The sequence below is a fragment of the Sciurus vulgaris genome (genome assembly GCF_902686455.1).
Source record: "Sciurus vulgaris genome assembly, chromosome: 1".
Classification (NCBI taxonomy): Eukaryota; Metazoa; Chordata; class Mammalia; order Rodentia; family Sciuridae; genus Sciurus; species Sciurus vulgaris.
In genome coordinates this window covers 181,522,389-181,549,200 of record NC_136461.1, presented here as the reverse complement: position 1 = coordinate 181,549,200, position 26,812 = coordinate 181,522,389, and the positions used below count along the sequence as shown (strand labels likewise).

The 26,812-nt window shown below is 34.6% G+C and overlaps 1 protein-coding gene and 1 pseudogene across 2 annotated transcripts in view; both read left to right on the top strand.

The window, feature by feature from the left end:
- Window positions 1–3,967: 3,967 nt before the first annotated feature.
- Window positions 3,968–4,615, top strand: LOC306665308 (large ribosomal subunit protein mL42-like; annotated as a pseudogene). The gene has a single exon. The product of its transcript is annotated as a large ribosomal subunit protein mL42-like (transcript).
- Window positions 4,616–6,172: 1,557 nt separating this feature from the next.
- Window positions 6,173–26,812, top strand: part of EIF3E (eukaryotic translation initiation factor 3 subunit E) — a 542,077-nt gene continuing 521,437 nt past the window's right edge. The window contains exons 1-7 of the mRNA XM_079105310.1: window positions 6,173–6,307; window positions 12,136–12,250; window positions 14,267–14,384; window positions 16,772–16,814; window positions 17,735–17,839; window positions 23,749–23,874; window positions 24,553–24,677. Of these exons, the coding sequence (XP_078961436.1) occupies window positions 6,218–6,307; window positions 12,136–12,250; window positions 14,267–14,384; window positions 16,772–16,814; window positions 17,735–17,839; window positions 23,749–23,874; window positions 24,553–24,677 (722 nt within the window). The 5' untranslated portion in view covers window positions 6,173–6,217. The remainder of the gene's footprint in view (window positions 6,308–12,135; window positions 12,251–14,266; window positions 14,385–16,771; window positions 16,815–17,734; window positions 17,840–23,748; window positions 23,875–24,552; window positions 24,678–26,812) is intronic.

The following is a 26,812-nucleotide window of genomic DNA, read 5'->3' as shown; positions in this document are numbered from 1 at the left end:
GAGTCTAGTGGAGCAAATAAAACCTATATATAGGCTAAAATGTTAGGAGCTCTGAGATGAGTTTGTTGTCAATTGAGAGGGGCAGAAGGGGGTGATTTTTTCAGTTGTGTTTGACCAATGCAAAACACAGAATAGGGAAGGTGATGTCTCATCCAAATTTTAAATGAAGAGGGTGAGAAGAGGCAGAAGGGCATTTTAGACTGAGAAGCTTTACTGAAGAAACAATAAAGTTGGTAAATTATTTGAGTAGAGATCAGTGAGGGAGGGTGTAGAGTTCTGGAGAGATAAGGTCTTAAAGAACTTTATGGAATATGCTAATAAGTTCTGACTTTATACTACACAAAATAGGAAGTTACAGGATATATTACTTTGGTAGGGCTGCCATAACAAAGTATCACAGACTGTGTGACTTAAGCAATATAAGTTTATTTTCTTACAATTCTAGAGGCTGGAAGTCCAAGATCAAGGTGCTGACAGAGGTGTTTCTTATGAGGCCTCTCTCCTTGGTTTATAGATATGTCTTCCTTACTTTACATGGTCTTCCCTCTATACATGTCTGTGTCCTAATCTCTTTTTACAGACACTAGTTTATACTGGATTAGGGCCCAACCTAATAACCTCATTTTAACTTAATTACTTCTTTCAAGAACCTATCTCCAAATATAATCACATTCTGAGGTCCTGGGGATTAGGACATCAACATAGAAACTTGGAGAGGACATAATTCAGCCCATAACAGGGTTTTGTCTGACTTCTATCACTGCTTTAGTCTGTTTTGTGCTGCTATAACAATACCACAGACTGGGTAACTTACAGTGGAGAGGAATTTGACTCATGGTTCCGTAGGCTGAGTCTAAGATTTAGGGGCTGACACTTGGTGAAGGCCTCCTTGCAAGGGGAGGGTGAAAGAGAACAAGATGGGGCTGAACTCATCATTTATAAGGAACTCTCTCATGATAATGGCACTTACCAATTCATGAGAGCAATGCTCTCAAGATCCGAACACCTCCCATTAGGCCCTGCCTTTCAACACTGCAGCGTTAGAGATCAGGTTTCCAACATATGAACTTTGGGGGACACATTTAAGCCACAGAAATCATCCAGCTAGCAGAGCAGACAGGTATAGGGCCAGGGACAGGGAGACATTTTGGAAGAAAGTTGCAACAGTCTGTGACAGATGATGAACCTTCACAAGACATAGGAGGGCATGGCAAAGGGAGATGTGAAGAACAGAAAGAAATACAATGTTAAGAATCACTGACCTCCAGAATAGGATTCAACTCCTCGGCATAGTCCACAAGGACTTTGACAATTCAGCCCTAACCTCTCAATGCAGACTCAGGTTGTATCACTCCAGATACACTACCCTACAGATACTAAGATCTCCTCAAGGCCTCTGATCATTTTATGCTTTTTCTCAAGCTTAATGTGGCCAAACCTGTGTGCCTGCCTTTGTCATTCTTAGCTGGCTGAACATGTATTTGGGTAGAGGTAGTCAAATGTTACCTTCCCTAATAGGTTCTAACCTTCTCTGACAGTGAGGTACTTCCTCCTCTGAATTCCCAAGAATGTGTGTACACAGATATTTTCATACAGTGCCATGATTAGTTTATATGTCATATGCTTGCCTACTCCCTACTAAACTGTGAATTTCTTATGGGCTGGGATTGGTTTTCTTGTTTCCCCAGAGTTTGACATGGTGATCACTGAATTTGCAAAGCATTTAATAAGCTGGTAAATGTGTGAGGATTAAAATTTACACCTGATTCCACCTAGATAGCCTCTGTTTTCTCTGTAATATCTGTTTAATGAAAACACTAGGAAGAGACTAAAAAAAGAAAGTCAGATTTTCCATATTTGGGGCTAAATCTCTCTTATAACAAGAAACAAGATATTTTCACTAACCAGCAAGGAAAATTCCAAGGGAAAAGCCAGGCAAATCAGCAGAATTTCCAATCTGTCACCACTTTAATCCATCTTGTAAATCACTTCCAGTTTAATCTTAAAGGACAAAACACCACTGTCTTCATGTATTTTTCTATTTAAGAACTTAATAAGTGGCTCCCTTTGCCTATCTGATCAAATCCAAGTTTCCCAATCTGGCTTCTGCTTCCCTCCCTTCTATGCCCTTGCTCAGTGCTGCTGAGAGTCCACGTTCTCACCCTTTCTCTCCTTAAAAACTCCCCTTCTTCTTGTTTATATTTGATTACAACTTTAGTCCCTGGGCTTCCAGGAAAATTCAAATTACAACTATCATTTTTCAACTCTTAAGAGGTCAGACTATCCTTCACAATTTATCAGTCTATATCATTTATTGTAATGCTCATTAATAGATGAATAGGCAAACAATCAGTGGTATACCCATGCAATGAAATATTATTCTGTCATAAAAATGAAGTGCTGATACCATGCTATTACTGGGATGAATCTTGAAATCAACATACAAATTGAAAAGACACAAAAGGCCATATGTTATATGATTCCATTCATTTGAACCTCCTGAATAGGGAAACCAATTCAGATAGGAGGTGGTTGCTTCAAGCTGTAGTGGGGAGAAAGGCAGAATACCAGCGTGATAATCAAACGGTACAAAGCCTGTTTCTGAAGTGATGAAAATGTTCTTAAAACCAACTATAGTACTGGGCACAGTGGTGCACGCCTGTAATCCTGCTACGCAGGATACTGAGGCAGAGGGATCACAAGTTTGAGGCCAACATGGGCAATTTAGCAAGACCCTGTCTCAAAAAGGGCCAGGGATGTAATTCAGTGGTAGAACAGTCCTGGGTTCAGTTCCCAGTACCAGAAAAAAAAAAATTGTCATGATAGTTGCACATATCTGTGAATATACTAAAACGTTAATGAATGGTATACTCCTTAACTCCTGTCAACCACTAATCCATTCTCCATTTCTATAATTTTGTTATTTTAAGAATGTTGCAGCTACTTAGGGGAGGTTGAGACAGAGGATGTAAATTCAAGCCAGCCTCAGTAACTTAGTGAGATCCCGTGTCAAAATTTAATTTTTGTAAAAAAGGGACTGGAGATGTAGCTCAGTGATAAAGTATAAACTCAATCCCCCCTGAAATAAAAGGCATATAATATGCACACAGTATATAATCTTTGGGTACTGACTTTTTCACTCGGTGTAATTTCCTGGAAATTGATGTGTGATTATGTGTATAAATAGTTCCTCCTTCCTTTTTATTGCTGAATATTTCTAGAAATTATTTTCATTTTTATTCTTTATCCATCACATCCAACTCAAGAGTGAGTCCTGTCAGGTCTACCCCCAAAGTAAATCTTGAATTTCATCTCTTCTACCTGTATTTATGTGCTTCTCCAAAGTACCAAATGCTCTCACCCAGCCTTCAAGAACATAAAACTGATCTAGCTGTTTTTACTCTGGCTCTTTTATAACCCATAACCACTCAATAGTTAGAATAAGTTTGAATTATTTTCAAATCTTCAAAGTAAAAATCTTATCTTCCTTCTTCATATATTCATTCAAAAACATTTTTGAGGTATTGTTTAGGCACTGAAGAAACAGTTATAACAAAATAGACAAAATCCCTGGTCTTGGGGAACTAATAACACATTGAGGTAAGTATGTCGATAAACAAAATAAGTAAAATATGATGGTAAAAGTTAAGCTGAAGAGGGAGATGAGAAGTTTCGTAGGCAGGTGAGTTACAATTTTAGATTGGTCACTGAGCAGATAACATTTAAACAAAACATGAATAAGGAAAGAGCCATGTAGGAAAATGGGGAAACACATTTCAGATAGGGGAAACAGCAAATAATAAGCCAAGATGGAAGGAAGCAGAGTAGGATCATCTAAGGAACTGAAAGGAAATCGAGGTGGTTGGGGTCAAGTGATCAAGAGGAGATACAGGAGATGGGGCAGAATGGGCTTTTTAGGGCATTATAATATTAAGTCCTTTACTCTGGGTGAGATAGCAAGGCTTGGAGGGTTTTAAACAAAATTTGACTTTTGAAAGTTTCTCTGGCTTCTGTGTGAAGAATACAACACAGGGTGGAGAACATGGCTCTGGCTCTGAGTTACCTGGGACCCAGACTGAGGCACCGGGTGTTCTCATGGGGTAAAAACTGGTGTGCCTGAAGTAGACTTTAAAGGTAGTTTCTCTTCAAAACATTTATAGTACCACCTGATAATCATCTTATGAAACCATGGCAGCAACAGCATTAAAATGGGTGATATGAAAGAGAACGATGTTGAAGCATTTATTTCCAGTCCAAAATAGGGATTTATCTTGTGTTTGTCATAAATGTATATATTATTCCCTTCCAGATGACTACAACTGTGGGGGAAAAAAAGTAGAGCTTGTTTAGCCATCTGATGGCAGGACAATAGTATGCTACCATCCTTCTGTGAACACTCCACATGAATACACACAACCTATCCCTCAACCAGATGCTGTGCACAATAATGAAGAAACACATGATAAAGTGCTGAAAAGCAGATTAGAAGAAAAAGGTGAACACCATGATAGAAAAACTTAGCAAAATGTTCTTTACTACTAAGCATTATTGATATCCTCATCAACAGTATCACAGATATCTTAAGAAACTGAATTTTCCACAAGACAGATATTGAAATTCTTAAGAGAACCAAAGAGAAATGCTATCCTATGTCTCATTTGCCATTTGAGAAAATGCAATCTGGTGTCATATAGTAAAATAACAATAAAATGTCTTGTGTTAAAATATAAACTTCTTTATTAATTTTGGACTTGACATTCTTATTTAGAGAAACCTATTTCATCTTAGTTTCCTTTTGAGATAGTAAAGTCTACCATTTACTTTTGTGTCTAGTATATTTACATCATCAGCCAAACATTGTTATTAATATAAATATGATTAATAAAATGTGCATGTTTCTTCTAAAAAAAAAAGTAAAGTACTCTAGGAAAAGGGGAAATAAGGTGGTTAGTGAAGAAGGCAAGAGAAGATAGTTTGGACTAGGGTCATAACTTGGTAGGTCATGTGAACTGACTGGATCTGGATGTGCCTTAAAGGTTAGAACTAAAAGGTTTGTTGGTGGATTTGATTAACAGTGTAAGAGAAAAAGCCAAGGATGACTCCAAGGTTTGGGGGTAAGCAATGGATGGATGAAATTAGTATTCACCGAGTTGAAAAATGCAAGAAAGGTTTTGGTGGTTACATGGGGAGTTAGGTATAAGATATGTTGAGGTGTTGGGTACATGTGAGTCTGGGATTAACTAGTAGTGCATGTTTGGGCTATAATCTGAGAATAGTAAGTGTGTAGACTGCATGTGAAGCCATTGGATTGGATGTTATCCCATAAGGGCACTGCTGTAGACAGAGAAGAGGTTCAAGACACCTAAAGCACTACAAAATGAAAAGGCCTGGACAGGAGAAGGTAAGCAAAGGAGCTGTCAGAGGACTTCGCGGGGGAGGGGGTGGATTCATATTCCGTACCATAATCATCACCTGCGCCTTCTCAACCCCTATAACTTCCCTCCACAGTCACACAGGACAACTTCATTTTGGAAACACATCAAGTCGTTTCTCGTCTCATGTTTCTACCCTGACTCTAATTTTAATCACCACCTTCTGTTACAAGTGTCAGCTTAAACTGTTGCCCTGTTTTCCCTAAACACCCTAATTCCCATCTGACTTTGTCTAACCATCCTGATTCCCGAGTTTTGTCTATCTTATTAAACAGGCCGACCCAAACGCTCCCACCAAGTTATAGCTCGTTACTGTAAACTCAAACAAACTAATTAAACAAACGCTTACAAAACCATCAATGATTGCCAAACGAAAGTTCAGAAACTCCTTAGCAGGTACACTTCCTGAAGAGCAGGGGCCTCGTTATCTTGTTTGCCGCACTCCAACGCAGTCGGCATTGCCTAAACAATCAATTAGGGCTTTCAATAGTTATTAGTGAAACAGACTGCGGGTCCCTGTGTAAATCGTGGACTAGAAATAGGAAAAGAGCACCGACAAACTCCCCAACACGAGAAACTGCCCGAGCAGCTGGCACCCCAAAGTGCCGAGAGGGAGGCAGAACACATGCGCATGCGCGATTGGTTTCTGCGCGCTACTGGCTGAACCCGCCCCCTACTCTAAGCCAGTTTAAGCAGGGCACATGCGCAGTAGGCGTCTTTCTGTTCGTTTGTCGGCTCTATCAATAAAGTTTTAGTGAACACACACTCCCTTTTTCTTTGGCAAGATGGCGGAGTACGACTTGACTACTCGTATCGCGCACTTTTTGGATCGTCATCTGGTTTTTCCGCTCCTTGAGTTTCTCTCCGTGAAAGAGGTGAGGGGACTTTGGGCGCAGGGAAGGTGCGGGAGAGGGCGAGTTGCCCGGTAAGGCCCAAAGACGGCGGCTGTAGCCCTCGGCCTGACACACGTGTGAGGCGGCGGCCAGTTTGGCCCCCATCGGGAGAGTAAGGACCCACTAGTAGTTTAGCTTGGACCCAGTTGATCTGCTCTGTGAAATTCGGCGGAGGAAAGGAATGAGGGGACCGTATGGAATTCTGGGAAGAAAGGTCCATGCTTCACTTTTTGAGGTGCGGGGGTTCCAGGGACGTTCGCGTCAGTTCTCTCGGAAGTTGTTTCACTGGCCTTGCTGTAGTAAAGCCTAGAGCTTTAGGCCGGCTTCTGAAAGCAAATTGCAGTGTTGTTAGAAGTTTTGGTTTTTCTTTTGAGAACAGTGGGAACCGTAGGTTTGAATTTGGATTATTGCACATCCTATTGTTTGTACACTTAAATATCTAGCACTTTAAATTTTCATGAAGTTGTGAGTTCTTTCCGTTGTTTCCTGATCGTGGCTTCCTAGAAGCGTAATAGAAGTTGTCAGATTAGGACAAAGACCAAAAATTTTTTAAAAACCTACGAAACCACAATTTTTTAACTTAAAGTTTGTTTTCCAATGTGTAAGTGTATGGATTGCAAGTCATTTGAATGGGTTGTTAACGTTTCTTTAACTCCTTGAGATACCTCAAATAAGTATGTAGTTACAGAACTGAATCTTACAGCGTGTTTCAGTCTAAACATTTTATTGGACTGAAAAGAAAGATTGGGTTAAAAGAAATATTAAACTTGGTTAACACTGAGTTTATTGAGAAATTGGCACTTTTTAATAACTACAATAAACTTGTCAAAGCTTCCAGAGAGTTCTGGTTCATTAGACAGCAATAACACTCCTATTTATATAAACCTTTTCTAAAAACGGTATAGACAACTCTAAGGTTGTTGATATTTGGAAACAGTGAAGTTCATTTTTAGCAAATGTCCAAAAAATGTTTTGCCATATAAAATTTTATCTTGAAAGGATATATTTTTTCCTTGATTTTCTTTTTATGCCTGCATATTAGAGCTTGAATAAAAAGTTGAGTCTTTATCTTCTGTTTCCTCTTTTTTTTTTTTTTTTTTTTGATAGCTAAGAATAATTTACCAAAGATCAAGGAGGAGAAATGGGCCATATTTTGAAGTCCTTTACCAAATACATATAGAAATGTTTTTAAAGTAGTTGAACTTAATATTTTTGTGTTCCTTAACTTTCACTTTTTCAAGACAGAAGAAAGGGAGGAATGTGTACATGTAAATTATTTTTTTTTTATGGAGCAAGATCCTACAGTGAAAAATGTCTGTGCCCAATACCATCCTCCTAGGAGAGAATGTTGGTCATATGGCTCTAAAATACCAAGATGAAGACTAGATTGTTTATTTAGCAGTTACTAAGTACTGAACCATGAAATTTCAAGAAATCCAATATGAGAACCAGACATCCCACCATTAAAAAACTTAACCTGTGCTATAAAGTTGAATGTTTATAATATAAAGCAAAAGTAATACATTTTGGTCAAGTATTGGCAAAGTGCTGTTAAAATTGAGGAGATTCTGTTACCGTTAGTAGGCAGAAAACACTTTGAGAAGAGACTTTGAATCTTGAAGTCTAGATGGTTAGGATAGAGTCAGTGATCATGATACATGAGAGTATTGCACTAAGGAAAATAATTTGATAATATTTGTTGTGTGTTGGATATTGTAAGCTCTAGAAGAGCAGGAGTTTTGTTTCATTCTCTGCTGTGTTCTCAGCACATGAAATAGTCTGTCATTTAATGTCTGTTCAATAAATAATTAAATAAATACTTTAAAAAAATTAATACACTTATATCTCACTTTTTTATTCTCATATGAAGTCGAAGGACAAGTGGTACAGTGTGTGGGTCTCTGTGTTCTGAATTTGGACCTGGGTTAAAATCCTAGCTCTATAGCTTAATATCTCTGTGCCCTTCAAAGCAGATTCTTTCCCCTCTTAACTAAGCCTTTGCTCATTAATAAAATGAGATAGATATTACCATCAATCTCATGGGATTGTTGGAAAAATTACATGAGGTAATGCATATAAAACATTTAGCTCTTTGGAGCTAGAGTAAGTACTCTTGAATGTTTTTTCTTAGGAGGCTAGGCCATACTGTAAAGGGGAGAGGGAGAGTGAGGGTTTTGAGTACTGAGGAAAAGACTGGAAATGGTGATCAAGAAAACTGACTGAAGACAAGTACAGGGATCCATAAGTACAGGGCCAACTGAGGTCACAAATCACACATTGTAGAACTAATGATGGTCATTGTCATGTGAGAGTACCTGGGGAAGGTTTTAAGAGTAATAGAGAAGTGTTTGGGGACAGGCTTATAAATAAATGTCATTTAGAGATTAAGAATGAAAGAATTACTGATCAGAGAAAAGCACAGAATGTGACTGAATAACATCTTTGCTTAGATTTGAAACACTATCTATTTGACCTTAACCAGAATTTAGAAAATAGATGACTTTTTCAGAGCTAGATGTTGACATTAACTAGTATGTGGTTGGAGAAAAAAGAAGAAATCAGTAATAGTGCTAAAATCTTTGAAATAGCTTAAAGTGCTACCCAAACTAAAGTGGAAAGTGACACAGACACCAAAAAGGGGTTATATAAAACTTGAAAACGTATAGGCATCATGGTGCACACCTGTAATCTGAGGGACTCAGAAGGCTGAGGCAGTAAGCTCTCAAGTTCAAGATGGTCTTAGCAACTTAGGCCATAAGCAGTTTAGGAATACCCTGTCTTAAAAAGGGCTATGAATATAGCTCAGTGGTAAAGCTCCTCTGAGTTCAATCCCCATCACCAAAAAAAAAAGGAAATGGCAGAACATATGATGAGGGTGCCAAAGTGTTTTAATGATAATGATGGTAAGGGTCATGAATTTAATTGGGAATTCTTAGGGATGAGGTACTAGATGTACCTCAAATTATGAGGTTGTCGTAGTATGTGGGATAAAGGAATTCTAAGACTTGAATTTTCAAAGAATTCTCAATATGGATTTGGATGTGTAGAAGAGATGACAGAAAAAAAGGAAGGTTCTTAATCTATTAAAAAGGTAAGTTGTTTTTCAAGAAGTTGATAGACTAGGAATCAGCAAACTATCCTAGGAACTAAATAACAGGCTTCTGCCTGTTGTTTTTGTATGGTCTGCAAGCTAAGATTAGTTTTTTAAGATTATTATTATTGGTGCATTTTAGTTGTACATAATGATGGGATTTGTTGTTACATAGTCATGTTTGAACACAATATAATCTGACCAATATCACTCCCTAGCACTCTCCCCGCCCCTTACTTCTCTGGTCCTACTCCCTGATCCCTTTTCTCTCTTCTATTGATCTCCCTTTGATTTTCATGAGATTCCCCAACACCACCTTTCTTTTCCTTTTTCTTCTTAGCTTCCATACATGAGAGAAGACATATGACCCTGGACATTCTGAGTTTGGCTTATTTTACTAAAAGTAATGTTCTTAGGTTCTGTCCATTTTCTGCCAATGATATGATTTTATTTTTTTTAAATTTATAGCTGAATAAGAATAGTTTTTAGTGGATGAACATTTGCAAACATTTGCAATTATAGATTAATTTTATTTACCAATTAAATCAAGTATTTCCTCTAAAAAATTTATTCTCATTAAATCTGTTACAAATATTTTACTCTGCAAATATATTTTTTTCATTTCTAAGTGTTAAGAAATTGTGGCAATAGGGGGGAGGTGCTAGGGAGTGATGTTGGCCAAATTATATTTTTATATTATGTGCATGTATGAATATGTGACAACAAATCCCATCAGTATGTACAACTATAATGCACCAAAAAATAGAAAAAAGAAATCCTGGAAATCTGCTTTTTACTTATAATTACAGTGCTCTCAGTCTTTACTTCTTGACTCACAAAGTCTAAAATATTTACTTTTTGCCCTTTACAGAATAAATATTACCTATGTGACAGAATTGAGAGAGGTTGATTTGTGCAGGTGTAGATTTAAAAAGAATCCAGTAAGGTACCATGGCAAAGGAGCAGTACTTTTGAATCTATAGTGGGGGAGACATTGCAAATGAGAAGCTACTAGTGGAGTGAAAAGGAGAGGGTATGCTAGGAAATGGATGTTTTCACCTAATATTAAGGTGTCTGTTGCAAACTAACAGGTTTTTTTTTTTAATTAAACTTTTTTATCAAGTATATTATTCATTCATTACAGTGCAAAAATAGAAATGTACTGGTCAGTACACTTTTAAACAGGTGAACATGGAGCACACTTGTGTGACCACCACCGGATCAATGTCAAATGTTGTAAACAACCTAACCCTTCCTTCTGACATATCTTAGTCTAGTGCTCACACCTACCAATGGTAAGTCCTATTCTGATGATAGATTAATTTATTCTGGTTTGGAATTATCACTTGCCACCATGTGTTGCTTTGTATGACTTCTCACTTTCTCACTCCTATCAGTATTTTCAATGCTGAATTTTAATCCATTGTACTAATATACCAGTTTGTCTACTCATTCTAATATTGGTGGACTTGACTTTTGTAAATAGGACTGATATAAATATTTCAGAAATACACTTTAAATATATGCACTCTTTTCTTTTGGGTCCTTTGGAGCACAGTAGTTGAGTCACAAAATGTGTATGGCTTTATGAGATAAAAACAATCTTCCAGAGTAGTTGCACTCATTCGGTAGAGTATGAATGTTCCAGTTAGACTGTGTCTGTACTAACATTGATATTGTCAATTTTTCTAATTTTTATTGTGGTTTGAATATCCATTTATTTTATGATTAATGAGGTTGAGAACATTTTCATATACCTATTGGCCATTTGGTTATCTTCTTTTGTGAAGTGACTATTATAATCTTCTTAACCTTTTCAGTTGGATTATCTGTCTTACTGTTTTGTGGGAATTTTGTTTGGAAAGTTCAGTTTTTAACTCATAGCTATTTGAGATATGGTCATAGTATTCAGCTGCCTTCTTATGGACAGTGACATATTGTAGTTTCTTCTTGAAGTTTTCTTTTCTTGGTAAAATTAAGTTCAGTATAAAATTCTTTCCTTTTGCTGAAGCCTCTCTCCCTCTGAATATTATTGTTTAGAATCCTTGCATATTGCTTAATATACTTCTTGTTTATGCAAGTTTGTGTATGTATCTATTTAGTTCCTATGCTATAGATTGTTTTGTCAACACTTTTTGCCAACTAAAAACCTAGAATGACATTGTTGACTTACAAAATGGGTGCTAGTTTCATTTCAAGGGTATGTATGGGGAAGCATTATAAAGGTTTGCAGCTATTTAATGAGAGAAAATATGTGGAGGTAAAAGAGAGGCCACATCAAGGAGAGGTGGGTAGGCATCATGTGGATGTGAGGGATGAAGATAACAAACTTAACTTATTCTTAATTACCTGGATATGGATAGTAGACAATTCTTTGTGCTTTGCAGGGTAAATGGTGTAGGTTTTTTGTTTATGTGCTTCCTTGTCTAGAAAGTACAAAAGGTGACTTGATAGGAAAAAAATAATATAAATCAGAAGTAGGTGGTGGGGATGGTTTTGTAATCACCTTTATTTTCAAACCTCTAGATAAGCCAAATATGTCTCTGTAGGAAGGATGCTTACTGTATGGATTGGCTTTCTTGTTAGAAGAGGATGAATTAATAGTTCATTTTATAAAATGATATCTCATGAAATATGTTTCTAGATAAGCTAATCTTGATATTATCAGTTTATTTGGGGAACTTAAATGTATTCATTAGGAAGTAATTTTCTCTTGCAGATATATAATGAAAAGGAATTACTTCAAGGGAAATTGGATCTTCTTAGTGATACCAACATGGTAGATTTTGCTATGGATGTGTACAAAAACCTTTATTCTGATGATATTCCTCATGGTGAGTTTTTTTATTAGAACTGAAACTTATTTTGTGACTGAGGATGTGAACATTAAGAATTTTGTTACTTTTAAGAGTGTTAGCCAAAAAGAATTGAATTATTTTAAAGTTCTCAGGGTGAAAGGTAATATAAAGGTTACAAGGCTTCTAAAATATATTATTTTCTTACTGTGGGAGATGTGAAACTAGGCTGGGTGTGGTCGGACAAGCCTGTAACCCCACTGGCTTCTGAGGCTGAGGTAGAAGGATCATGAGTTCAAAGCCAGTTGCAGCAATTTATCAAGGCCATAAGCAACTATGTTAAGACTCTGTCTCACCACAAAATATTAAAAGGGCTAGGGATGTGGCTCATAGTAAAGTGCCCATGGGTTCAATCTCTGTTACCAAAAGAAAAGAAAAAAAGATGTGAAACTGGTCATCAAATACCTTCACATCATATTATATATTATCAAAGTTGTGCCTATGGATCACTTTGATTCCTTAGGATTATCTGAAAATGTTGCAATTTTGTTTGCTAACGTTTTCAGTTAGCCTTTTGTTTATTTTTAATCTTGAGGCATCTGATATAGCCATTATTTTTCAAATATGGTCAACAAGACCAGCATTATTGGTTCACCTGAGGGAATTTCTTAGAACTGTAAATTTGGGGCTACACTCTAGACCTACGTAATCAGAAACTTGGGTAAGGCCCAATACTCAAGTTGGAGAATTACTGGGGTTTCCAAACTCTTGTTTTCTGTGTAATAGGTGTTTCTTAAAAAGCGATCCTGTAAGTTTGGGAAACAGTACAGCATTTTCTATGCACAGTAGCATTTGATTCTACTAGTATAGAAGTAACAATTTACTTTGTTTAGACTGACATTTCTTAAAATTTGATCACAGATCCCCTTCTGTGTGTACAGAAACACTGTTCTATAGTATAATAGTATACTTTGTAATATATAATGCAGAAGCTATTGCATTCAAATAATCACTCTTTTTTACTTTTATATAGTTTCCTACAATAATAGCTCTTTAAATTTATTTGTGCTGAAAAGTAAACTTTTTCTTTTTTTTCTTTTTTATTGGTATCAGAGATTTGAACCAGGGGTGCTTTACCACTGAACTAAATCCCTAGTTCCTTTTGTTTTTTAATTTGAGACAGGGTCTCACTAGTTGTTTAGAGCCTCACCTAGTAGCTGAGTCTGGCCTTGAACTTGAAATCCTCCTGTGTCAGCCTCTCTAGCTGCTGGGATTACAAATATGCACCACCACACACATTTGGTTTTTTTACTTTTTTTATTTTTTTTGAAATGGGATCTCACTAAGTTGCTGGCCTCCAGTTTCTGGGCTCAAGCAGTCCTCCTGCCTTAGTCCCCTGAATGGCTGGGACTACAGGCATGTGCCACCATGCCCATGGAAAGTAATCCATTTCTTAGTTTCTCAATGAAACCTTGATCTAACATGTGTTGGTAAGGTGGCTTATGTACGAGTTTTCTCTGACTTTTCATAATATAGTAAAAAGGAACTATAGAATTTGGTTTTAGACATTACAGACTTGATTTAAAGTAAAAAGAAATCATTGGTTGAATGTAAATTGCTTTCAGCCTAGTTGAAAATATGAGTAATAACTTGTAAACCCTTTGAGTCTCTGATCAGAAGTCTGGGGTAATAGTCACTTAAGAACTAAATGAAAACAAATATAAAAATGCTTGGAATAAAGTTTCTGAAATGTAAAATTAAATGACAGATAAACGTTTCTGCCTTTTTTCTTTGATAGTCCCACTTACTTTCCTGGCTGTGTATACCCCAATTTCCCTTAATAGTAAGAAGAGATTTCCTTTTATGTGCCTTCACTGGGTTAGGAGAAAAAAAAGATTGTGAATCTGGGTAGTACTGTGGTCTCCAGCATGTGAATATATCTGGTGTAAATAAATATGTGCAGAGTTTAATTAAATCGAAATTTTTTTAGGCTTTCTTAGGGTTGGCAATATAATTTAACATTCCTTAACATTACTATTTCATATTTTTAATTAGCTTTGAGAGAAAAAAGAACCACAGTTGTTGCACAGTTGAAACAGCTTCAGGCAGAAACAGAACCAATTGTGAAGATGTTTGAAGATCCAGAAACTACAAGGCAAATGCAGTCAACTAGGTAATCTCTTAGTATAAATTCTAAAGTTTGTCTTTCCTGGATGAATACAGATTTTAAATGAAATTTTATTTTGTATCCTGTAGTAAAAGTTCATGGTTTAAATGATTACTTCATCTGTTTTATTCTCATTAATCTTCATTTTGCATGGCACAGTATTTCTTCTTAATAGATGTTAATATTAAACTTCTAAAAACTTTTTTTTTTTTAACCAGTTATTCGCACCTGATTATGCTGTAGGCATACTATCCGTTTTTCCTCTTCTCAGCAACATTTGGCAATATTTAGAAACATTTTTGGCTGTCACGACTGGAGAGATGCTACTAGGCACCAAGTGGAGACCAGGAATGCTGCTAAACATCCCATAGTACATAAGGCTATAACTCTCTTTCCCCAACAAAGAATTATCATCCAAAATGTTGCTTTGAAAACCCTCTCTCTGGGCAATATCTGAAGTATATAGGTTGCCTTTAATGGAAGAAAAACCGGAACTCATCACTTGATACATTCTCATATTCATCTACCCTCCATGCTCAGCTCAAGGAGGGTGGTGTGGAGCTGATAAGATAACTTCCCTTTAGCTAAAAATAGACTTATTGTTTAGTTTCCAAAGAAAGTATGTTGCCTTAGTCTGATTTAATACCTGTCACTAATTGAAGCCTTTTGGATATTAGAAATACTTAAAAACAAAGTCTATTAAAATTGAGTATTATTGTGAAAATCTTAGCTATCAATATATTCCTAAAGGTGTTGCCATATTGCACCCTTAGTTTTCATAATATGTGTTCAAACCAGATATTTATAGACTAGCTCTGTTTTTAGTTGTGATTTGAGAAAATGTTAACTACATATTTTTAGAAAAGAAGCAAAAAAATATTGTACAGTTACTGTCATACTGTAAGTGTACCATTCTATACTATGCCATATTATACACGGAGACACTGATAAAACTTTATCTTAGGTAGTTCTGTGTGTGTATGTATAACTAAATTACTTGTATACTCTTAAATGAGTAATTACAGACTTTCAAGCCATATATAAGGGCTCACAAAGGGATACCTGAAATAATCCAGATGTTGGAGTACATCAGAATATTTAGGATGTTTTAGTCATTTTAAGGCTGGGAAATAATGTCATTAGGATATGAATAAGATGCACAGAAGATGTTTTTACCAAATATTAGGAAAACATTTCCTTGTAGCTTATTAGGCACTAAATGGGAGATGAATAAGCAAGTGTTACACATTTGTAACATAAACTTATAAACTACCTATTTTCAAAGGAGTATTGTATTTCAGAGAAATAGACTTTTATTTTTCATACCTTCTCAGAAATACTAAGTTGGCCATAAGACAGGGATTATATACCTGAGTGGCATAAGGAGTATAATAACATAGTTATTCACTATGATCCACAGAGAGTGTTTTCTTAAAATCCTATTATGTTAAAATTTCATGCATACTTCACTGTTATAATATACCTATATTAATTTTAATGATATGTTCCCTTCTCCTTAAATCTTGAAGTAAAATTAGTCTTCAAGATAAGTTCGAGAAAATGTTTTAACTGGACTTAGTAGCACACACCTGTAATCCCAGCAACTCAGGAAACCAAAGCAGGAGGTTTGCAAATTTGAGGCCAGCCTGGGTAACTTAGGGAGACATGTTTCAGAAATAAAAAGGACTGGGACTATAGCTTAGTGGTAAAGTGCCCCTGGGTTGAATCTGGTTACCCCTCCCTTTAATTTGTAAAAATGAAGGTAGCCATTTATGCCTGTCTGTTCTTGTTCCTTGCTGTTTGTCATCAACTTTTCTTTTACCAGTTTGTTAACATCTCAAGTTGATGCATAGCCGATTTAAGTTAAATTGGGTTATTTTGCAGTTTTTTACAGATAATAATTATATAGGGTATGTGACATAGGAATTGTAAATTTGACCTGATTAATTAACTTTTGAAACTTTTCAAATCACTGTTCCTCTATAAAATACTATCAGATTGAGGGAGAAAAAATTCATATATAGGATTAATTCTTGCTGTTTCACATAGTACATTTTTTTGAGCCCCTCTTATATAAGACTGTATTACCTGTCAACACTGTAACCTCAGAGAGCAAATGCCATTATAGATTACTACCTAAAGTAGACTGCCTTGAAAATAGTGAAATATGTTCTGGTTTTATTTAAAATGTCTAAGGACCTTACCTTAGATGTGGTGAATTTGCATACATAATTTTTAAATTAGAGCTAAAGAAATCTGAAAGTGAATTTTTAAATTTGTAATTTTCATATTAAGATATTTAAATTAACTTTATTTGGGCGATAACTTAGAAGTTGGATATGCTTGTTTTCTGTGGGGATAAAATATAGTAATTTTTGCTTTTTATTATTAAGGGATGGTCGGATGCTATTTGACTACCTGGCAGACAAGCATGGAGTAAGTGGTTTTTAAAATGTTTCGAAGTATTGGTGATCTAATAAGGCTAATTAAAGACAAGTGCTGTGCAGATAGGTTCAAAGCTTGGCTTAATCATATAATTTCCAGATTTACATATTAAATATAACATCAGTTATGTTTTTGAAAATTTAGTTTTTTTTTGGGTTTTTTTTTTTTTTTTTTTTTTTTTTGGTGGTACTGGGGATCGAACTCAGGGCCTTGTGCTTGCGAGGCAAGCACTCTACCAGCTGAGCTATCTCCCCAGCCCTGAAAACTTAGTTTTTAAAAAGGAGTGCTGATAGGAAAATACATGCTTATAATTACCTTAAGATAACAGATTCTTAAAGTTTTGATTTATTTACTCCAGAATTAGAAAATAGCATTTGTTAGTACCAACAGCAAACTAAGAATTACAAGGCACAGGGTGCCTTCCTTAAGGATTCACAAGTAAATAAAAACAAAACAAGATATGAATTAGAAATGCTTTAAGTAATAGAATTAAGTAATCCTTTGGGTTTTTTGACATCAAAGTTTTCTTAAGTTCTCAAATTCACAAGTAAAGAAATGTTATAGCCTTTTCTAGCCATTTCTCAATCTCATTTCCCCTGTGTTAACTCAAGTGTGATGCTTTGCGTATAATTCATTCTTTAACTTACATTCAGTAAGTGCTCTGACAAAGAAAGTAGTGATGCCAAATACACTTCTGGCTTCCATACAGCATATTTGGGTGGGTTTGTTTATATTCCAGTTTATAGTTCTTTTAGATTTCAGTTCCGCTTTGTTTACATTATTCAAAAAGTTGGTATAATTTGGAGGCTAGTTTTGAGAGAATCAGGTTTACTCTACACATTTTATAGAACCTGAAGGGTAAATTTAATGGAATTTTAAATCTCATTAACAAATAGAATTTTTTTTTCTAGTTTAGGCAAGAATATTTAGATACACTCTACAGGTATGCAAAATTCCAGTATGAATGTGGAAATTACTCAGGAGCAGCAGAATACCTTTACTTTTTTAGAGTGTTGGTAAGTATTTAAAATTTTTTTTTTTCCTATGTCTCTTGTGTAGAATTCTCTTGGTTCCTCAAAATGTGTATAGATTTGGGTCTGTCTACCAAGTTTTCAACAGTAATTGGCAAAGAAGGTAAAAAAAATTAACCTTTTATAACAAAAAAACAGAAACAGGAAACTTTGTTACGACCTCAAAATTTGGTGATTTAATTTGTCCTTGAATTAAAAGCAGGAACCCTGATTTGTTACTTTGTATTGTGTGAATTTTAGCATTAGTGGAATTCTATAGTGTAATAGATTTATTATAATATTACTATATATCAGAGTAACTGACATAATCTAGGTATTTAATATTTAATAAATTTATAATTCTTAATTTTAATTAGATATATGTTGTATATTCTTGGAACTTGTTTTAAATATCTGTGGAGATCTAATGGTATTTTAAAAGAGTTTATGCCTTAATAGTAACTTCTTTCTATTCAGCTATGCCTTCAACTTTAGAATGCAACAATTAATGGTTTCTTCATTACGTGATACATAGTTTAAATGGTACTATTAACCATAAAATACCCTGTTTATTATCTTTGCTAGTGTATTTAACAAATTCCTAGCCTAGATTCAGTGCTTTCGTTAGGGAAGGAGAGTTGTGTAAAGCCAATTAAAAATCAGACCTTCAGGGACTGGAGTTCAGTGGTAGAGTGCTTGCCTAGCACATGTGAGGCACTGGGTTTGATCATCAGCGCCACATAAAAATAAGGTAAAGGCATTGTGTCCATATACAAGTTTAAAAAAAAAAAGAAAGAAAAATTTTTAAAAATTGGGCCTTCAGGTAGACTTTCTTCATTCTGTCTTCTGTTTAGTTAATTGTTTTAATAAATGCCTTCTAATGTAATTAAAATGGCCTTCTTTTATCTAGCCTCACATTTGAGAAATTGCAATTTGTCGCTTCCATTTAGTAAGGAAGTACCTAAGCCTCTGATTTATCTAGTTAATCTTATCTGTTGGAAAAAGACCTCTTAATACAGGGATTTTTTTCTCTTCCAGTCTAGAGAGAGTCCATTTCTTTGGTCTGTACTTTCTGATGCTTTTTTCTTCACTTTCACCTCCATGTGCCACAAAGAAAAGACATGACTTCTATCTTTGATTGTTTTCTAGGAAACTAAATTTTCCTTTTTTGTGGGAAAGGGAAGAGATTGATGTTATTGATTCAGATTAATTCTTATGTTGTAATTATACAAACAACTTCAGTTTTTAAAGCTATTTACCATCCTTCCCTCAAAGCATTAAGATTTTCTCTGTATGTCCAAGTTCGATTTAAAACATTATTTTTTTTTAATTTCCATGTACAATTTAATTCTTCATTTGCAGATTAGCTGTGATTAACTTGCAAGTGCATTGAAGGTACTCAGTGATGCTGAACTTGTAGTGATTTATCAGAAAATTCCATCAGGTTTTCTTTGAATATTACCAAGGATTTAGGAGAGCAAAAGTTGATTACTTTGAAAATGTAAACAGCTTAAACCAGGATTGTAAAATCAGAAGCCTGGTATGATTACAGGTACATGAAAAGAGTTGGTTATTCATATCATTTGTTAATGCTGGGATTGAATTTTGAGAATGAAGATTTAGTGTCATGTTAGAGTTCCAGCACAGTAAATTTATTGTTGCTGGTCTGTGAGTGAATGTGCCATTTTGCTAAGACATGGAAACTTAAGGTAACTTTTGGAAATCCAGATATTGAAACTCTTCTAGCATATCCTCCCTTGAAAGCAGGTTTGTATGAAGAGCCAACTGTAATGACATGGAGTTGAGCCAGAATAGTACACATGAAACTTTTGGGGATTAAAAGACTTGTTACACTTCTACAAAAAGCTTTTATCCTAGAATATGCAAATTTTAATTTTAATAGTATCTTTATGTTTTTGTAGTATGGTTTTGTAATTAGTGTGAAAACTTCCACAATTAGTAGTTAAGACTTTGGGAATTTTTATGTTCACTGTTTAAAATTATGGGAATTCAAAAAAATGGTGTCTTTAAAAGAAAATCTGTGTTATTTTTAAGCTTTTGCATTGCTCCTAACAGATCTTGTGCTGGAACTCAAATGTCATTTTGGGAGAGTGGTTGAATACTATCTGAACACAAGAAAACATTAATGTAAATTAATGTTTGACATTAAGAGCAGTGAATATATAGAGATTGAATAGTTCTTAGAAGTTAGGTGCAACTCATTTTTAAATTTTTGTCTCGTGCCTCAACATTTGAGTTAAGTGGAAGTTTGTTGGCCTTTTGGCAGAGATTAAGAATGCTAAGATTAAAAGAATAAGAATAGATTATATTACTTATATTACTTTTTCTTTTGCTCTAGATAGATACTACCAAAAGATCTATGTATTTGAAATTTTAATAGCAAAAGTAAAAGTCTATTCTACATTTCGGATGAAAAGTATCATTGTTTCAATTTATTTGATTTCATTATTCTGCAATAGCTTTGTTCATTTCTTAATTTTTTTCTGGTGGTTGGTTATTCTTTTAAATCTATGGTTAGAGAAACATAAGCTTTGAAAGAGCCATTGTAACTACGCTCTCAAATTAGAATTTGACTCTCTGAATGACCTATTGTAGGTTAGTGTTGTATAAATTAAAGTAGTGTGACCCTAGAATATGCCTTTATTTTAAAAAGGATTTGGAGACATTTATACAGTGAGGAATGCTTAGGTGCACCCATTTTTATTTTGAAGCTTCTTTGCCTTATGCTCTGAGAAACGTGTTAATTGAAATTAAATGGAGAAGGTTGGTAGGAATTTTTTAATACTTTTGTTTTGAAAGTCAACATCGAATTATTTAATTAAAATGGCCATCACTATATGTAACCTTTGTGGACTGACTTCAAAATATACCCATCTCCCCAGTAAGCAACTATTTAAAGTAAACATCACTTTAAGATGCTAGAACTCTTTGTGCCAAATATATGGGATGTATCTACTGTTAAATGTAGACCATTCCATGTAAAAGTAGTTTTCCATGAAGCTCAGACAGCTTGAGAACTAGGCATAGTGGTGCATGGTTATAGTCCCAACTACTCTGGAGGCTGAAGCAGAAGGAGCACTTGCCTACAAGTCCAAAACCAGACCACCCTGGACAGCATATATCAAGACCCCATTCCCCGGGGGTTGGGGGTGGGGCAGAAAAAACAACTTGAGTGGCTTTGGGAGGCTTTAGGATCTTGACTGAGGTTTTGGCTTTGGTATACCCTGTTGTAATATCAGTATAAAAGATGTCTATTTCATATTGTTTCTTAAACATGGTTTTTTGTGTTTTAACATCTGAAATTGGAATGTGACTTAAATTAGTTGTTGTAGTTTTTGGTTTTGGAAACATAAAATATTGTATCTTAAAATTTATGGCATCTTAGACTTGATGAAATATTTTAATTCTCAGATTTCTTTTCCTCAGAAAGATCAAACATTTAAACATTTGATTCTTTATAATTGGAACAATTATTTTTGTGGGGTTTTTATTATTTAATTATTTATGTGGTTATGTATTTATTTGTTTATTTATTTTTGCACCACTGGGGATTTAACCCAGGGCCTTGCACATGCATTGAACTTGTGCTTCTCCTATGTTAGCTTCCAGAATAGCTGGGATTATAAGCCATGCCTGGCTTAATTTAAACAATTTTTGCAAATTGCATATAGATGGGTAACTGTCACCTGTTAAGATTATTTTCTGTGATTTCTTTGATGTTATGCTCTACCCCTACTACTGTACATCCATTGATCTGCTTTGTGTTGTTATAGATTAGTTTTGCCTGTTCTCAAATTTCACATTAAATAATAATGTGTGTCTGTGTTTATGTCTGGATTTTTATTTTCACCAGCACTTTTTTGAGATTCATTCACATTATTATATTTATGAGAGATTGGATTTCTTTTATTGCTAAGGTAGTATTCCATTCTGTGAATATACCAAAATCTGTATATGTATTTATCTGTCAGTGAGCATTTGGATTACTTCCAGTTTTTGCCTATAACATATATAGTCATGAATATTCGTGTACAAATTGTGTTGTGAATGTTCTTTGTGATAATATTTAGAACTAGTGGTTTTATGACTGTGTTTTAAAATGTATAGATGTAGTCTCTCTTATTTGCCTGCTCTTAGAGTTGGCTAAATGTTTTCCAGTACATTTTTTGATAATTACTACTACCAACGAATGAAATTTAGGATGGGCAGAGTATTGTTCAGTCAGCCTGTAGAATTGATATCATTTCCCTTTCCTCATCATTTTTTAAATTTATTTATTTATTTATTTTTAAGATACATATGATAGTAGAATGTACTTTGACATATTATACATATATGGAGTATAACTTATTCTAATTAGGATTCCCATTCTTGTGGTTGAATATGATATATAGTTTCAGTGGTGGTTTATTCATATATGGACAAAGAAAAGTTATGTCAATTCATTCTACTGTATTTCCTATTCCCATCTATTCTGCCTTTCCATCATTCCCCTTTGTCTAATCGAATGAACTCCCATCCCCTTATTGTATATTAGTATCCACATATGAGAGAGAACATTCAGCCTTTGGTTTTTTGAGATCGGCTTTTTCACTAATTTTTTTCTTTATGGCTGAGTAACATTTCATTGTGTATAGGTACCACCTTTTCTTTATTCATTCATCTGTTGAAGAGCACCTTGGTTGGTTTCATAGCTTAACTATTGTCAATTGACCTGCTGTATACATTGATATTGCTGCGTCATTTTATTATGCTAGTTTTAAGTCCTTCAGCTATATACTGAGGAGTGGGATAACTGGATCAATTGGTGGTCCCATTCCAAGTTTTTTAAGGAATCTGCCTTCCAGAGCGGTTGTACCAATTCACAGTCCCACTAGCAATGTTAAGTGTACCTTTTTCCCACATCCTCACCATTTATTGTTACTAGTATTGTTTTGTGGGGTACTGGAAATTATAATCAGTGCATTTAACCACTGAGCATCCCCAGCCCTGTTTTTTTTTTTTTTTTAAGACAGGGTCTCACTGAGTTTCTTAGTGCCTCACTGTTGCTGAGGCTAGCTTAGAACTCAAGATCGTCCTGTCTCAGCCTCCAAAGCTATGGCCCCTGGTTAGTATTCTTGATAATTGCCATCTCACTGACTGGAATGAGATAGAATCTCAGTATGATTCATAATCATTTTGACAATAACTCACATTTACTGAGTTCTTACTATGTATCAGGAGATATAATCTCTACATATATTATTTAAGCTAAACAACTGAGTTAGATTATATTATTATCCATGCTATAGACCCCTTTGCTTCCCTCCTGAAAGTAAGAATAAAGACCATTTACCTTATGGAGGTTTTGTTAGGTTTATGAGAAAACTAATTTATTGTTTAGTATCTAATCCTTCAGTAACTATTATTATTAACTAGTGGGCCTATTTTTTTTTTTCTCTTTGTCCCTATAACTGCTTCCATTCATGTCATCATTTGAAGTTTCTTTCATTTTGTACATAATTTTTCATTACACTGTAAATGAGATCCATAAGTCTTGGTTTCCTGTATCTTCATTGCAGTGATTTAAGTGACAAACTTCTGTGAATCTAACTTTATTTCTAAAGTATTAGGTTCCTAAAATTTGTGTTTAAATTATTTCAAGTAGGTTGTGTTTAAACAGTGCTTCTGTTTCCTGGTTTGTTATTTTCTAATCTAGATCGGATATTAAAGATTAAGTACTTTTAGTAAATTTATTTAAATAGTGTGATCTAGTAAGGACTTAGATAACTAAAGTTTTAGGTGGGGAGGTAACATCTTTTTGTAGACTATATGAATATGTGGGGTATAACATGTACATTATCTTTTTTCCTCCAGAGGGTTCAGAATATTATTAATTATGATTGTTCAAACAGGTCCCAGCAACAGATAGAAATGCTTTAAGTTCACTGTGGGGAAAACTGGCTTCTGAGATCTTGATGCAGAATTGGGATGCAGCTATGGAAGATCTTACACGATTAAAAGAGACCATAGATAATAATGTGAGTTGCACTTTTTCAGGATGATTTATGTGTACACTTAGTAGTCTCTGATAAGGAAAGAATACTAGTAGTTTGTGGGGGGCAGGGACTGAAAAGTTTCAGATTAACTTTTGTTTGACCTGATTAAATCACTGAGTTGGTGAGCTAACCAAGTTTTACTGAATATTCTTTGGCGAGAACTATCAAACTTCTTTTGGTCTTATAGAAAAGAACTCAGTCTTCATTACTGCTATAGCTATTGTGCCTGTTTTTAATATGCTAGTGAAGATGACACTGTTGTTATTAGTGCCCCCTGTTATTGAAAGTCCTGTGCATATGATGATGTGTATTAGACATAATTAATGTCTAATAAAACCAACTAGGAAATGTTTAGTTTAGTCCTTGATTTTAAAATGTTTTCCGAAGTGATTATTATAATTTAAAATCCAAGTGTGATTTAGTGGACATTATTGATTCTGTCTCTAAGAACAGTGTGATAATTTGAATCTTAGAAAATCATGCAGAGAGGAAGAATGGGGTCAGACTTGAATCATAATGACCCTAGTACATGCCTTGGAAGGGTCCAGTTTTTAATTACAGATTTGAAATCAGTGATATTTATTCCCTTCCCTTTTTATTTTATACTAATATTTCTTCTATGTACTTTTTTTTTTTTTTTTTTTTTCTTAATTCTTTTAGTCTGTAAGTTCTCCACTTCAGTCTCTTCAGCAGCGAACATGGCTCATTCACTGGTCTTTGTTCGTTTTCTTCAATCATCCCAAAGGTCGTGATAATATTATTGATCTCTTCCTTTACCAACCACAGTAAGTTATTTCACTGTATTATTTGGTTTAATTTTCTGAAATTTTATGGAAGTTTTCAAACTTAAAATGTACTTTGAAACATGTAAATTTGTTTTTCTTCATTTATTTTCTTCCTCATGTGGTAGCTTTGCATTTCAGTTGGAAAGCTCACATGTAACTCTTAAGTGATTTATTTGATAAAATGTACTGTAGGCTCCTCAAAGTGCTATTTTAAAGTCCCTGGCTCAGTAGCATGGGTATCAGGTAGAATCTCAGGACTCACCAAAAAAGGAACTGATTGAATTATGTTTAACAAAATCCTAGGAAATTTATGTACATAGTTGGCCTCCCATACGTGTGGGTTGCCCATCTGCTATTCAACCAACCAAAGATTGAAAATATTCAGGGGGAGAATTTGTCTATACTGAACATGTACAGATTCTTTGTTCTTGTGATTACAGTATAACAACTACGTGCATAGCATTTATATTGTATTATGTGTTAATTGTGTTTATAGAGATGATTTAAAGTATATGGGAGGATGTGCTTAGTTTATAAGCAAACACTGCTCCATTTAGATAAGGGGCTTGAGCATTGGTGGATTTTGCTTGCGCAGAGTGTCCTAGAACCAATTTCATGTGAATACTGGGGGATGACTATACATTAAAATTTTAGAAATAAATTTCTAATTTATATTATTGGAAAGAAATATATATATCCTATGGAAGAAAACCTCTTGTACCATCTTTGTCCTATTTAGCTTTAGATTAATCTGTTGATGATAAGAAATTCACTTTTTGGGAGTATTTTTCTTTATTCTTTCCCTCATTCCATCCCATTTTGTTTTTAAGTTCATTTTACAAAACTTGTACCTTTTTGTATAGTTCAATGTGATGATAGCACACAAAGCATGCAATTGATCATTTCTCATTATAGAAAATATACTTTATTGATATATTCTTTATATTCCTGTTCCATAATGACTCTGTACCTGATTTTTAAGTTTATTGTTGTGCTTGTTTGCTAATATATTACTATTGTATATGTGTGTGTATAAGTGGCCTTTGTTTTGTTGTCACTTTGTGTCTCAGTAGTTCATTACAGTGTCAAAGTTTCAGAGTATTTTCTTTTAATAAAGAATTTAATAAATTTTTATTTACTATCAGATTCACTGCTTTATAAGCTTGATTATTCTAAATGCATATTTTATTCTATTGTTAACTAGTAAATTTCAAAAATTTACTCTTCCAGTTGAGTTCAAATGCCCCTGAAACTTTGACTTGTTTCTCAATTAGTTGAAACAATAGAAGACAAGCCTGCTTTATTTAAATACTTCATATTTGAAGATAATTATTACTTCTTTGTGACCTTTTGTGTCCTTTAGAATAAGTATCTCTGTGTCACTTCATTACGTAACAGGTTTTCAGACTGTGGCACTGGCTTGGTTGTCTTCCTTAAATCATTTCCTATCCTTAAAATCTATAACTTCAAAATTGAAACCTATTCTAGGATTGTTATCTGAGCTTTACAGAGTGTGGTGGCAAAATTAGCTCCCATTTATACATTTGCTTAATTAATAGAATCCATTTAGTAGTTGCTTCTTGTTATGATTTCATATTAACTGTATTGTTAGCCAGATTTCATGTAAACACTCTTTTTAAAAATTTTTATTTATTTTTAGTTGTATATGGACACAATACCTTTACTTTATTTGTTTTTACATGGTGCTATGGATTGAACCCAGTACCTCACATGTGCCAGGCAAGTTTTCTACCAGTGAGCTACAACCCCAGCCCCAGATTTCATGTAAACACTCTTAGACCATGTTTTTGCTATTTATTAACCTAAATGAAAGTTTTACAGTTTTCTTACATGTTATTTCATTTTCTGCCATAATTGTCTATCAAATTATGATTTTAACACATTTCTAACAACAAAATTTATGATTTTAACATTTTTTTAAAAATGGACATTTGTTATGGTTTAGGTGTGGTGTCCATCAAAAGCTCACATGTCGGATAATGCAAGGTTTGGAGGCAAAATGATTGAGTCATATGACCTTAACCCAATCAGTAAATTAATCCCTGATGAAATAAACTGACTGTAACTAGAGGCAGGTGGGTGTGGCTAGAGGAAGTGGTTCTTTGGGAGTGTAG